The sequence below is a fragment of the Gopherus flavomarginatus genome, chromosome 5, assembly GCF_025201925.1.
Source record: "Gopherus flavomarginatus isolate rGopFla2 chromosome 5, rGopFla2.mat.asm, whole genome shotgun sequence".
NCBI lineage: Eukaryota > Metazoa > Chordata > Testudines > Testudinidae > Gopherus > Gopherus flavomarginatus.
In genome coordinates, this window is record NC_066621.1 from 152,312,061 (window position 1) to 152,327,090 (window position 15,030).

The following is a 15,030-nucleotide window of genomic DNA, read 5'->3' on the forward strand; positions in this document are numbered from 1 at the left end:
TGGCAGAAGCACCAGAATGACTTTGGATTTGAGGAAGTTAATTGTATTCAAGTGTAAGATCACTGTGGTGGGGAATAGCCTTGAATGTCTTTAAGAAGAACTTATCTCCCATTTTGAATTACAAGATGTGGAGCATGAAGAGCAAATGGCAAAAGTTTGAATAGTATTTCTTTACTCCAAGTCTGACATCACTTTTCAGTGATTTCAATTAAAATTGTGACCTAGGTGTTGAGTGCACAACCGGACCACCCCACACAAGCATATGCTATCAAATTACATTAGTCAAGGACTTGTGGAAAGAACTAGACTACTGCTCTGGAACACTTTGAAAATCCTTCACAATAGAAGAGTACAAGGAGACTCTTTCTGGCTCTTAGTAGATCTTTTTACTCCCATTTCAAACTCCCCCGCTTCCACCCCCAACTATTTCTACTGACTACTTACAAATAGACATCCCCTGTAATACCCTCCATTCAGTAAATAAATAAAATGCAACATACAGACAACACCAAAAATTTAAAAACCAAAATACTCGTTCAGACTGTTGAAACTTGTATACTGGTAAGGACGTCCTTGATGAAGGGAATTAATGCATCAGCGGTTCACTGAAGTTACTGTACTAAAACAAGTCCATTAGAAATGGAGGGGACACCAGCATAGCATTTCTCCCTTCATGTGTGGAAATACTTGTAGAGAATGAAATTAGTCCTTGAAAGTTTGAAATGCAGGATATTACTATAGCTTACAAGTCCCTTTCCAGCACCAGTCTTTGTCTATTTACAGTAGAGACTGGGTGTTAGTCACTGCTTCTGGTAAAGTATTACCCTAATAAAGTGGTATTAAGGTCATGCAGATGAGAGATGTCTTTTTACATAGAACTTGTACTCAGCCAAAATACCGTATGTAAACAGATATACCATGTCGTCAATATTAGTTTATCGTGATACTGATCTTAATATTGCATCTTTTGTTGACAGATGTGCAGCCAGGTTCTCTCGAAAGTCATGGAGATAGTTGTATTGCTGAAAAATGTACAATCATATTTAGCAAGAGTGCTGAATGTGACACATGCTGTAAAGTTTTAAAGAGATATTAAATACTTCTGTGGTTTAGGCAAGGCTCTAGCTATCATTACAGTAGGATAAGATCTAATTGGGGCAGGAGGGGGCACATTACCCCACATCTGCCTACTGCACAATTACTACACCTTACTCTGAAGCATTTGGTGCTGGCCACTGTTAGGACAGAGACAGGATATTGGACTAGATGGACCTTAAGTTTGATCCAGTCTGGCAACTCTTGTGTTCCTATTATAGTGAAGTTGGAGATACAATTCTGGTTGGCATTATTAAATGGGAAACTGCTTCGTTTGTGAATAAGTAGTTCCACTCCCTCTGCATATAGTCCAAGAAGTAGAACACTGGTTGGCATTATTAAATGGGAAACTGCCTCATTTGTGAATAAGTAGTTCCATTCCCTCTGCATATAGTCCAAGAAGTAGAACACTGCTGCCAGGTAGCTGAATATAGGGCACAACAATCTACACAGAGTGCTGGTGGGCCCAGTCAGTCTTGAGTAAAGATTCCAAATGGTGTAAACTGCATAACAAGTGTTCAAAAAAATATTATAGGCAATCGGGAATTAAAACACAGATCCCCCATTTCTAATAAAAAGCAGGGTGGGACTCCCAGCTTCTGTAAACAGTGCTTACTCTGCTCTCCACTCTGACTTAGCTGAAGTGTGCCTGCTTCCCAAATCCTATTCTGCTACTTCAGCTAGCAGTAGGCAGCCTTTTCTGCCACTCTGCCTTCTTTAGAAGGCATTTAAAAGAACATTAGATCTAGAAGTTGTGGTGAGATTGACTGGTGTACATTCTCTGGCTTTATGAACTATAGTCTTGCCCATTTTATGACCTGTGTATTCTGAGTAGGTTTAATACTAGCATTGGGATGTGGGCAGAGGATGACAGATGATAAATGGAAAATGGGAGCTAGAATAGGAACTAATATGCAAGTGTGAGTTGAGGAAGAGAAGAGTTTAAGAATCAAGGCAGATCAAGGTGCAGTGAGAATGAAAGGAGGGATTTTGGTAATAGGAAGAAGCAACAACACCTACTACGAGCCATAGGTGGGAGTGGGGTGGAGGGCAACCGAGGAGAGAGGTAAAGAACAGAGCAACCGAATGGGGAGGAGGAGGGGATAGAATGGCTATTGGCAATAAAGGAGAAAAGATGTGAAGTTCTGGTGTAGACAAACAGGTTGAGTTGGTGTGATAGCATGTGACTACAAGCAGCTCAGTCCCAACATTCAGAGGTAGTAAGAGCAGCAAAGAATCCTGTGGCACCTTATAGACTAACAGACGTTTTGGAGCATGAGCTTTCGTGGGTGAAGACCCACTTCGTCAGAGGTAGTAAGGGCGTGAATTACTAGAGACCTGCTTTAACTCTCAGAAAGACAAAGCCATCTCTTCATGAGGAGAGATCCTAGTACAGAGGCACAGTCCCATCAGAGGTCTTCTCCATTTTAGTATTTCTTTCCCCCCACAGCCTCCTTACCTTTATTGTCTGTATTGCCCCAGATCCTCTTAAGTCTCGGAGGCTCTCTATTGCCTCTTGGGGTTCCATTGCATCAGATAATTGAAGCAAAAGACATGCAGCTACTGTAAGGAAAAGAGATGCATAAGTATGCATGCTAACAATCATTTCTGTATGTAATAAAACTTCTGCTCACTGATGTTTGTGCTTAGACAACCACCGGAGTCTCACTGCCACTTCAGAACTGGAATTTCTTCATCGTATGAAGGTCCACAGATCTGTTACAATGGATACTTCAACCTGGTTGCAGTTGGGGGCAGAACCAGGCCTGCCAGTCATTAGCAGCAGGGATGTTTGCTCAAGTTTTCCCTGCGTCCTCAGCAGCTCCCCCAGCATTCCTGGCTGCAGAGCTTTTTGGAGGGAAAGTCCAAACTTTAATTCCAAAAACTTTAACAAGTTGGCCCCGTAACATCTTGAGGGCCGTTTGTGCCTTTTGGTAGATTGTTGTTTCAGCTCCATTCCCCTTCTGCGGTGTTTGCAGCTTTTGGCACCTCTCAGGCTTTATGGAGAGAACTAAGTTGAGAAAAAACAGACAAAACGAGAGCTGCGTGTCGCCTGCTTCCCCCTCATTGAGGGTCATGCAGGGAGCTCTGCGGGCAGAGTGCAGTCCCCACCCTGGCAGGAATGGAGGCAAGTCACAGCGAAGGTGTGGAAAAGGAGACAGAGGCAAGGTCTAGTTTGTTCCCTTTACAAATCAGACAAGAAGTCTCTCCACACTTCCATATAGTTGAGTGCACAGAGCTATGGTGCATCGTTCACTGGCTTTTTTTAATTCTTTAGTCAGACTTGTTGAAGAAATTTCTTGCTTGATCAGTACCAAGAACTCCTAAATAAACTGGCTTGAGCCTGCTCCATTTATTACAGTGGATGCCTGGTCAGGTCTGATGTGTTCTCACCCATATTTCTGCCAACTGTAGTAACCAAGGCCTGTCAAACTATAACCAATATTATAGGAGGCTATTAAACTTCTCCCATTTTCCACATCACTCCATAAGGCCTCCACTGTGCAAGGGCACCAAGTTCCATTTCCAACTCAGAAACCTCTGGTTCCTAATGCATTTTGGTCCTTTAGGTGCCAGACTAATATATATTTTAGTTCTATTATCAGAAGAGGATGTGGCTAAATTGCATCAATATTAAGCAATGACATGGGGAGGAGGGAAAAGATGCTTACTGAGACATGAGCGTCCAAGTCCTCCGTAACAGCTGAAAGAAAAGAAGGACTTGTTTTAAAAGTGCAGTAGAACTGGGGCCTTACTGTACTTGGTAATCCTTGAGAAATCAAGATGGCTGGAAGCTACTTCTCTCTTTTGTGAACCCAGTGGAAAAAGAATTGCTTCAAGAATACCATGACCATAATTCCACCATCTCCTATAACCTAAGGAAACAAGCCTCAGTACAGGCTTGGGACATTAGAGTTGTGTGAAAATCCAGTCCTTTGGTAAAACCTGTGGGAATCCGCCCCTGCGGAAGAGTTGTGTTCTAAATTCACAGAAAGCAAGATCAGATCATTTTGGTAGATTTTATGCCAATAGCTTCTCTGGTGCCCAGTGGGAAACAAAAAACAGCATCCAATGGAAATACCTCATCATATCTCTAGATCAAAATTATTCCTCCTCCCCACCCAAAGTCCATTTCTTAGTGGATTAGTAGAATGCACCATGATATCCTTATGTAAGGTGGATGGCCTGAAACAATGTAGACTTATTTTTAGTAGCCATTAGTGTTTCCTAAAGGCTCACGGTATGTCGCCCTGGTAGCTGCTGTGAATTTTAGTTTCTCTCAGATAGTATGCCATGGGTCATCCTACTAGACCAGCTGGGAAAAGCGGGGAAGGCTCCAGGTGTCCAGCCCTACAAGGCCTAGCATTATTTCTCACTGAACAGGGCAAGGAAATGGAAGTAGTTGTAAGTATGTGCCAGACGAAGACACGGTGAAAGAAAGGGAATGTCACAGTTTGAATTAACCCTAAAGGAAGCCAGTCAACTGTCATTTGACATTATTATACATTAAAGTTTTGATTGTTCATCCGTCTGGAGGGAAGTTGATAGATGCCTTGTGGAGACAGGAAGGAAATAGGAACTTACTGTATTAATGTTTTCCGGTTGTTTTCCAGACAGCCCCTTAGTTCTTCCAGAATTGTACAGCAGTTGGCGATGTCAGGAGTGTCTCCATCAGGAATAGGATGGTGGTGCACAATAATCCCATGCTGCTGGTAGGAGTTTAGTAGGTTTGGCACCCGATATTTTGAGAGCTCTCCTCTGGTACAGAGCACAAATATATCCTGTGTCCCATACCTCTTTAATTCTTCTGCCAACAAACCAAGACACTTGCAAATAAAAAAAGTGCCTATCATGTTAAAGATCTACTTAGACAAAAATGCTAATCAATTGAATTTCAGGGATTAATGTGAGAATCAGCAAGAACTAAAAATTCTTCTCAGCATTAGCCAAGTCCCCTCTTTTCTGATCATCTTTGAGCAGTCATGAAGGGACTTTTGCTGATACAATACAAGTCTTTGCTACAAAGCATAGGTGTGCTAGAACAAAAGCTTGAGGAATCACGTTAACTATCACAGTGTTAAACAGCAACCAGTGGAGATGATGTGCTTAGCATAACTGTGGGTCAGCTAACATTTTGGTTCTAGTACCGTTTACCCATGACCAGCCGACACAAACACTAGAACTGTAGGGTTAACCGTGAACACTGTGTTTATGCTCATTGGTAGGATCCTGATGTTGGCAAGTTATTGAAATAAAAGGTTAGAAGTATTTGTGCTTAGGCTTTGAACTAGCTCTTCTTGGGAAGCTTGCTATCCTACATTGGGATTATCAGAGCTTCCTGGCTATGGGCTGTACATATTCAGCAGTGAGTACTTTCAGTTGGTGGTATGTAAGACATGTAAGAGGTGTTTTTCTCTTGCAAAAGAGACTCACTACATTAAACAGTGCACACAGCTTCACATTCCCTCAAGCACACTGAGCACTACAGAAGCCCGGATTAACACAATTGTCAAATCAATACTCCCTCAGGAACTTTTCACCCAGTAAAAGGAAACACTACATGTATTTGTAAAAGGGAAACTGAACATTAATGGAGATGGCACAGCTTATCTGTCATGATTGTTTTATTTCTGAGAAGATACACATGGTATCCGGAAAGTCAGATTTGGGGGGGGGGGGGGGGGGGGAAGAGGGAGAGAGAGAGAGAGAGAGAGAGAATGTGATACAATCTCCAGTCTAAGAGAGCAGGCAAGATTCTAGTGACTAAAATAGTAAATTTATGCACTTTTAATTCACCATGTACATTTGAGAGTGCTTACTTACAATATGAAAAAGAAAGATCTAAATTAGTGTAGAGTCCATATACAATATATAAATAAAAAAGAGCAAGAGCATGTGTTCATGGGTGTGTCTATGTAGCATGTGTGCATATACACCTCTACCTTGATATAACGCTGTCCTTCGGAGCTGAAAAATCTTACCACATTATAGGTGAAACTGTGTTATACTGAACTTGCTTTGATCCGCATGCCCTTCCCCCCCCCCCTCCCCCCCCCCCCCGGAGCGCTGCTTTACTGCTTATATGAATTTGTGTTATAGCGGGTTGCTTTATATCGGGGTAGAGGTGTATATATTTTATATAAACCTACCTATATCTTTCTGAAGATTTCTTCTAACATCCTTGAACCTACAACCTAAAATAAAATATGAAGTAGTGAGTTGGATGGAATAGAAACATTTGAAAGAACAGTTCACTGTCGCAAGTAGAGTAGTTGTGTAAGGGAGTGCAGACAGAATCATCAGGTTTAATAAAGTAACAGGGCAGCTTTTCTAAGCCTGTAACTAACATTTAGTTTTTAAGCCTTCTCAAAAGAGAGAGAGAGCTTCTGATATGATTAACTGGGCTACAGTTAAAGAGATTGGCAAAAGATCAGCAAAAGTGAGATAGTTGTAGGGTTACTAGTAGGAAGATTCCCTACCTCCCTCGCCCCCCCCCCCCCCCCAAGTTCTGGCATATAACCAATATTAAACTCTCCTCTCTACTTGGGTTTGCAGCGTGTCATCATCATTACCTTATTTTCTCCCACTTCATTCCACAAAAAAGAGCTACAAAAGTGTTTTTAACATGATGCATATACCCACCTACAAGAGATATCACGACAGAAAATGGGCACAGCAATTCCTGAAACCCAGGGGCAATTGCATGGGTTGTGGTATAGTGTAGAAGGCAAAAGTATGTGGCTAGATTGCAAGCTCCAATTACTGCTCAAATTATTCCTCTCCTCTAGGTCTGCTAACTTTAAAAACTGCCCTTACCACCTTTAGAATTAGCTGCTCTCTGGAAGACATTTGTTCCCTTCTGAAGATAAGGTGTTGGGATCTTGCAAGTAGGAAGCTATAGCTGCCTGCCTCTCTATGAGCGAAGATCAAGTGTAAGTAGTTTCTTGGCCTATCCCAGGCCGTGATCAAGTGTCTTGATGTTTTTGGTCTTTTGGCCTCGAGATGAAAACCTTGTCTGTGTCTCTGGGACCTTGAGGTTAAAATTATATCTGTTCTTATCAGTTTAAGATCTGATATGTCCAACAGGTGGAATTTTGCGAGGCAGGAGCAGGCAGGCAGTGTTTAAAGAACAGACATGAGTTAAGAAGGGACACAGGTAGTTTAAAGACCAACATTTCAAACATGTTTTCTATTGAACAGATTTCCAAAGCCTAAATGTTTATTAAAAAAAGTGTTAAACACATGTGTTTAAAGTGTCAATGAAATTCTGTTTGGAATTAAATACCCATTTTGGCATTTGCAACCCAACATTACAACAGAATGCTAGTGCATGAGAACGAGACAGTGATAATTGATTCCAAACTGGGTGAAATACAAGCACTAAAAAACACAAGTGGTTAAAACACATGAAATACTTTACTAATATTTTACATTTTTAGAATGTAACAGTGTAGGATTTTTCAGATGCAATCTTTAATTTGACATTCCTTATAGTGGAAAAAATTAGCTTTGTCAGAGTTGTCCCATTTCATGGGCTTGCATTGCCATTTACAATCATAAAAGGTACTCCAATTTGGAAAGCATACTAGTTTATCAGCAGTTACCTTTCATCACTTCTTCTGGATTTGGAAAAACAGTCTCAGGCATCAAACCAAGAGATCTGATACCTCCATTCTTTCTAATATTGTGTGCTCAGAAGACATGTGTATCACTCCACTAAGCGAGTAAGGTTTAAAGAGATCTTTAGAGACAGCATAATTTCCTCCTAGCTTTAACCATGCTTTCTACTAAATTTCTAAAACCAGTGCTACATACCTGGCAGAGAACATACTCCCAGAAACTGAGAACAATAGACAGATGACAGGGCTAACCTACCAAAAGAAAATGCAGAATATAAACTTGAATTCCAGCTCAAGTTTTCGATACTAGACACCTACTTTCTCAGCAGGGTTGTGGAAAAAAGTTATTCAGCAGTAGTCCAGTTTGAATAGCAAGAATTAGAGCCAGAAAACTTTGTAGTGTTTACTGATAAAAGAATCACATGTCCACACTACAACATTTTATTTCTTATCACATGTATCGTACGCTTAAGTGAGAAGAGGTACGTGAAGTGTACACACACAGTGAAGTAGTTTTAACACTTCTGAGGTGTATATTAAAGTATCAATACTTCATTCTGAACCATTTTACTATTTGATTACATTTCATGGTGCCTCCACTGTAAGAGCTTTGGATCAAATCTTCTTAACCTACAACATCTTCACAGTGTGTCAGAAATGATTAAGAATTAAGTTACTTGGGAATTAAATGGATTTTAGTCACTCAAGTTATGTTTTAATCAGAGTCTGGACCAATATCTTCAGGTTGCAGAGAGACATGGCAGTTATACTAGCAAGTTTAGTTGTCATGTATGTCCAGTGTTTGATTTCGTTACTATTTCTATGACCTCTCTGAAATATCACTGAAGACAGTGGCCTGCTGCAGGTTCCTTTAGGACAGATACGATCTATTGTCCAGCTGTGTGGTTTTATGAATATTTAGGCCCACAGTTAGCGCAGATATTTAGCTGCAAGCAGCATACAAGTGTTCATTAAACCTTATGTGTTACTTGGGATATTTCTGAAAGGCCAGAAATTGCTGAATGAAACATCTACGAGGGTATGTGATTACAAAGAATTTTTTGCTCAAAAAAAATGTGTCTTACCACGATATCTGAAATGGTATCTGATCATCTTGAATAGGCTCTTCATCAGATGAGTCAAACTCATTTGCTTGCATCGCACCAGGCTTCAATAGAAGAGTAATTGCTATAAGGAATTGTTTGTCAACATTTGCTGTGTTGCAAGCACGCTACAGCAGATGAAGTTTTTTTCTTTAGTAAAAGGTTACCATTGTTCATATAGGATGCATTACTTGTAATGTAGCTCAAAGGTTTAGTTTAAAATGATAGACTACAACATTACTGAATGTTAGCCACTATCTACACTGAGCCCAGATATACACTAGCGGGAGGGGGGGGAAGAGGGGGTGTCGACCTAAGATATGCAACTTCAGCTATGTGTAGCTGAAGTCGGTGTATCTTAGGTCGACTTACCTGGCCGTGAGGATGACAGCAAGCGAACCGCTGTGACTCCCCCATCAACTCCGCTTCCACCTCTCGTGAGCTGGAGTTCCGGAGTTGATGGGGAGTGCTATCAGGGAGCGATTTTATCATGTCTACACTAGACGTGATAAATCAACCCCTGATAGATTGATCACTACCCGCCGATCTGGCAGGTGGTGAAGACCTGCCCTCAGGTTCCATCTTATATAAGATTTTGAATACTTGTCTGTAGCTCTCTGCTATGTAAATAGTTCATCAGGCTTGTGAAAAAAAACAGGTAATTTTTTGCTATTTGAAACATTTTTTTTAAACACCTGTCACTCTGAAGCATTCACATGAACATAACATACTTGAACAGAAGATATGGATGTTAGAAACAGGCTCTAATCTTAATGTATGAAGAAGACCTTTTTTCCTTAAGGTTATGAGCGCATCAAGGTTCTTGTTATTCCTATTTTGAAAGTTTTAGAACTGTCTATGAAGTGAGAGGGGAATCAATGGTGATTCAAAGCAGTGAATTGCTAATAGGTGGATCAACTGTTATTAAATGTTAATGAAAGGGAAGCAGGTGGAGCAGTGAATGTCAGGAGGCCTATAGCTATCTTAGCTAGAAGGTTGGCATGGCACCTAATACACAGCACTGAATAAAACTGGCTAGCTCATTTTATTTTATGATCTTCACCATATTGATCTCATTAGATGATTGTTCTGCATTCTAGCTAGTGAATGGAAGAGCTGCAAACAAGCAATTTGTTAGATGTAGTCTAACTTAGCATGCCTAATTTTGAAGGAAGTGGTAGGAAACAAGGCACTGAATGGACTAAAGTAATGATAAAGTCATCTAAAGCAACATGTACACAAGATAGGATATGTGCTCAGCTCAAAGTGCAGAAAGTAGTTTCTTGGATTTTTTGAATACACTAGCGGGGGGGGCAAGGGGGTGTCGATCAAATGAAACTGTCTATTGAAGACGGCAAAAACATTGATTAGTTTGACGATCCTGCAAATAAGACATTTTCAATGCTGTTGTCATCATCACTCCAGTCAGAATGATTGCTAAAGGAGACTTCAGTTGTGTCTGTTCATCTTTGTCATCCAGATTAGCAATTGTGACACTAACAACTGAAAGGCAGAGACTTGAGCCTAAAGTGTTCTTTAACACTAACCTTATCCCCCTCAGTGTAGCACAAAATGAGAAACGAAAAGAGACGGAAGCACTTCACCCTGGATACATCTCCATACAGATTTTTAACTTACAAGTCCACTAATACATGCTGCTAGAATCAATAGTAACATTAGTATAGCAGAACCTCAGCGTTACAAACACCAGAGTTCCGACCTGACCGGTCAGCCACACTCCTTATTTGGAACTGAAAGTACACAAACAGGCAGCAGAAGGCAATAAAAGAAAAGAAAAAAAAGCAAACAATACAGTACTGTGTTAAATGTAAACTACTAAAAAAGGGTAACGGAAAGTTTAAAAAAAGATTTGACAAAGTACGGAAACTTTTTGTGCTTGTTTCATTTAAATTAAGATGGTAAAAAGCAGCATTTTTCTTGTGTATGGTAAAGTTTCAAAGCTGTATTAAGTCAATGTTCAGTTGTAAACTTTTGAAAGAACAACCGTAACGCTTTGTTCAGAGTTACGAGCAACCTCCATTTTCAAGTGTTTGTAACTCCGAGGTTCTACTGTACAAAACTGAACACTAGCAATGATCTAATAACAGCTAAAAGCATCTATGCGTGGGGGGGAAGGCATCTCTACTTAATGCAAAGGATTCTATGTTTGAAAAGAAAACTGTGCAAGTAGCTGCAAATGCCACCCAAAAAGGAAAAAAAGTGACCAAAGTTGTCTTGTTTTGATAAACTGAAAATAAAAGAACAACAAGTGTTTTCATCTTAAACATCTGACATATAGCTGTTTAGCAAACTAGTGAAATCTTGTTGAGAAAGTAGTGACAGTCCTAAAGTACACGTGGAAGTTTAGAAGTTTTCCTGCAACTGCTAGCAGCTTCTTGGGTTTGTTGGTTGAAAAAGGAGGACAGATCACTCCCACTTCCCAACTACACTTGGTGGAACACAAGAAGATTATGGCAGTTAATGCAAATTTCAATATATTTATGCATCTAAGTGCAAGGAGAACTTTCATCAAAAAAAAGCATGTTTTACATAACAAAGGAACTGACAAAGACACTAAGTTTACAAAAGCAATTAAAGGGATTTCACAGAGTACAGGCTATCACCCATACTGCAACAGCAATATAAATCTGTCTTGAACTAATTAAAAGAATTGCAGTCACCAAAAATCAAACTCAAAAAACAATTCAGAAATGCTGTAGCACCTTTCCAATACTTAACCAATGTGACATCCCAAACGTGGATGTCCCAGGTTTAGATTCCCCTGCCACCATCAAAAAGTCTAAAACATAGTTGCCACTATGCAACCCCAATATCCTTCCTGCTATTCTAAAATTTAAAACTGAAGACCCAGATCTGTTTGTGAAGGAGGTTGCAACAAAAATGAGCAAGTAAAATAAGGGAAGACAGGACAGCTGAATTCAGAATAGTGTGTTTTTATGACTTGTGCTTCTGCCTAGTCAAGTCTGCATCAACCAAATATGTACTAAGCACATTCAGACTGTTTTGGTCAAATCTTTATAACACATAGGCCTGGTCCACACTGGGGGTGGGGGAAAGACTAGATGCGATAAATTGACCTCCGGTGGATCGATTGCTAACCGTGGATCCAGGAGATAAGGTACACAAGCCCATAGTAGGTGATGAAAAAGGTGATACATTGGTTACATTATCAGCTTCTGTAGGAAGATACAAGAATGATAACCCTAACGAATTAGACTGGAGACACTTCTTGTACTTTAATGGAGATCTTGCATTTGTCGTAGAGACAAGGTGTATGCTTTTTTTTAAAATAGTTGAGGAATAAATAAGTTTACTAAGGCCATGTCTACACTTACAAGCTTACAGCAACAGAGCTGTATCGCTGTAAAATTGCTTGTGTGGCTGTGTTATGCAGACAGGAGAGAGCTCTCCCATTGACATAATAAAACCAGTTCAACAAGCAGCAGCACCTATATCGGTGGGAGAGCGTCTCCCATTGACATAGCGCTGTGCACACAAGCGCTTATGCCAGCAAAACTCATGTCACTTGAGGGGTGTTTTTTCATACCTCTGAGCAACAGAAGTTTTGCTAACCTAAGTGCTAGTGTAGACATGGTCTAAATGAATCATAGTAGGCATTTCATTTCTAAAACCTCTAAGTTTTTGCCCTCTCTTCCACGAAAAAGTAGGGTATTTTGTATGATTGGAAAAGTCACAATTCTGTACTATTGTCAAACAAAAGTCTCCATGAGCAACCTTGAAATAACCACAAAAGTAAAATCAGTCAAATAAAACATAGCATTCAAACGATACATGTATGATTGCACTAAAGGTATGCTGAAGATGGGAGCAAGTGTCAAAACATCAATCATATAGCACTTAATATTTATCCATGAACACAGCCAGGGGCTGCTCTGAAGAATTCCCCATGTCTTTAAATGATTGGAGTTTACCCCAAGCACACAGAGCTGAGTAATTGTGCCTTAGAACAAGTGTATATAATTCATTTCTACAAGGTTCCTCAAACACACTTGTGAAACAAATCATATGAATGGAAGATACATAAATTCAGTCTACACATGTCAGGGCACCTCCAATAGCAGAGTGTTGCCTATTTTTGTTTGAGTTGCATGCATGAAAGTAGTGCTTCTGAAAATCTGAGACATGAAAGCCCTGAAGACTGAAATCCGCTCGCCACAGAACAGGTACAACACTGGCACCTGCTGTGCATCCTCTCCTACCTTTTCATGCCCTTGTCTCAACCTTATCCTAGAGAGATTACCTTTAGGGATGAGAGGGGAATTTAGTTCGCAGGCCTACTCAATACTGAGTGAACAGTTATTGCTAATTGGGTTGATGATGGTTTGTCATGTGAACTGGGCTGACACCACTATACCCATTTCAAACAATGGACCACAAACAGCCACTAGATAGTAACAATTTCCAGCCACTACCAACCAGGGAAGAATTCAAATGGTTACCATAGCTGTCAAAGGCTCCATACTCATTACTTGTCTGAGCCATTCAGTTACGCTGCCAGGCAATTGTGAGCTCGCCCATGTCAGAAACAAGAATGGTGTCCTGAAACGGGGATAGGCAACAGTGTGGTGGGCCTTAGGCTATGCAGCTAATAAGCTTCAGTGCCTGTGGTATGCTTAGAGTGGAGGTGGAAACTTCACAACAGAGGGCTAAGCGAAAGCAGCACCAAGCTGGCACAGGGTCAGGGTTGCGACAGCCCCATGAAAATCCCAGAACTGTAGTGAGAGGCAAAGAGCCCTGGCATTACTAGAACTATTCTCTAGCAAGGGAGATAAGTGGTGCTGCAACAGGCTTCATCAGCAATATTACAATCACAGAAAGGATACATCATACGGATACATTCATGTACAGTATTGGCAGGGGGGTAGCAGACAGCAGGGCAGAAATACAGTCCATAAAGCGGAGGCCTTACAGCTTGTTAGCAGCCAGACTATCTCCCTAGGGTAGAGGTGGGGGGGGGGGAGCGTCACATTTCCTGGGTTCCCAAGTCACTGACCTGCAGATTCAGGAATTAACTAAATATTCAGAAGAGCTATCAAAGAACAGAGGGACATTTTAGTGCGAGGGAGGGGAACCCTGTCATCCCCCCACAGTTCAGGAAGGAGGAGAAGGGAGAAAGATAACCCTGTCTCCCCCCTCCCGCCCCAGCCACGGTTGGGAGGGGGGGGGAGGAGAGGAGTGATAACCCTGTCCCCTCCTCCCACAGGGCTCAGGACGGGGGCGGAGGAGGGAAAAACCTGTCACCTCCCCCCACGGGGCTCACGAGGGATAACCCTGTCCCCTTCTCCCCCAGGGGCTCAGGACGGGGTGGGGGGGAGGAGGGATAACCCTGTCCCCTTCTCCCCCAGGGGCTCAGGACGGGGTGGGGGGGGAGGAGGGATAACCCTGTCCCCTTCTCCCCCAGGGGCTCAGGACGGGGGGGGGGGGAGGAGGGATAACCCTGTCCCCTCCTCCCCCCGGGGGCTCAGGACGGGGGGGGGGAGGAGGGATAACCCTGTCCCCTTCTCCCCCAGGGGCTCAGGACGGGGGGGGGAGGAGGGATAACCGTGTCCCCTTCTCCCCCCGGGGCTCAGGAGCGGATAATGGGGTAACCTGGTCCCGCCCCGCCCCCTCGGCTCAGGGGCGCGGTAACCTCCCGGCCCGGCCCGGCTGAGGCGGCCGTAGGGCGCTCCCCGCCACACCGACTCCTCAGGCCCCTCACCAGGTTCACCCTCCCGGCGCGCTCCCAGCGCTCGGCCCCGGCCGCCGCCACCGGTTTGAACAGGCCGCTGTCCCGCCCCTTCTGTTCGGCCCGGCCCACGGCGTTCATTGGTCAGTCCCTTCCCGCTCTCACCCAATGCCCTGCAGGCAGGCGGCTCTCCCGGACACAAATAAACCCCGCCCCCTGACAACTCACAAGCCTCGTCTCCTCCCTAGCAGCATGAAAAGCTTCTTCTGATTGGCCGAAGTAGGCGGCCTTTGGAAGACGCGCCCAAGCTTTTACTGGATTGGTTCGCTGGGAGGAAGGGGCGGGGATTATGGCTGGTCAATGCTGAGTGGTGAAAAGGGCGGCTGTGGGCGGATGCAGTTGCCAGGGTGCAGCAGGGGGAGGGAAGATGGTTGCTAGGGAGCAGGCCCTGGTGGTGTTGGCAGGGTTCCCTTTGGCCAAGGAGGGCAGGGGCTGAAGATGGCTG

General features: G+C 42.7%; 1 protein-coding gene across 4 annotated transcripts; it reads right to left on the reverse strand.

The window, feature by feature from the left end:
* Window positions 1-449: 449 nt before the first annotated feature.
* CDKN3 (cyclin dependent kinase inhibitor 3) lies at window positions 450-14,675 on the reverse strand. Of its 4 annotated transcripts, none has more exons than XM_050952745.1 (8): window positions 14,559-14,675; window positions 8,801-8,883; window positions 7,912-7,967; window positions 6,246-6,290; window positions 4,681-4,903; window positions 3,768-3,799; window positions 2,555-2,658; window positions 450-1,022 (listed from the first exon to the last, which is right to left on the reverse strand). In XM_050952745.1, the coding sequence occupies exons 1-8, from the start codon at window positions 14,664-14,666 to the stop codon at window positions 936-938; spliced, it is 738 nt and encodes a 245-aa protein (XP_050808702.1). In that variant the 5' UTR covers window positions 14,667-14,675; the 3' UTR covers window positions 450-935. The 4 variants fall into 4 exon arrangements, with proteins under 4 accessions (XP_050808702.1, XP_050808707.1, XP_050808704.1 ...); XM_050952750.1 differs by lacking the exon at window positions 14,559-14,675 and adding an exon at window positions 13,770-13,911; XM_050952747.1 differs by lacking the exon at window positions 14,559-14,675 and adding an exon at window positions 13,731-13,911.
* Window positions 14,676-15,030: the final 355 nt, after the last annotated feature.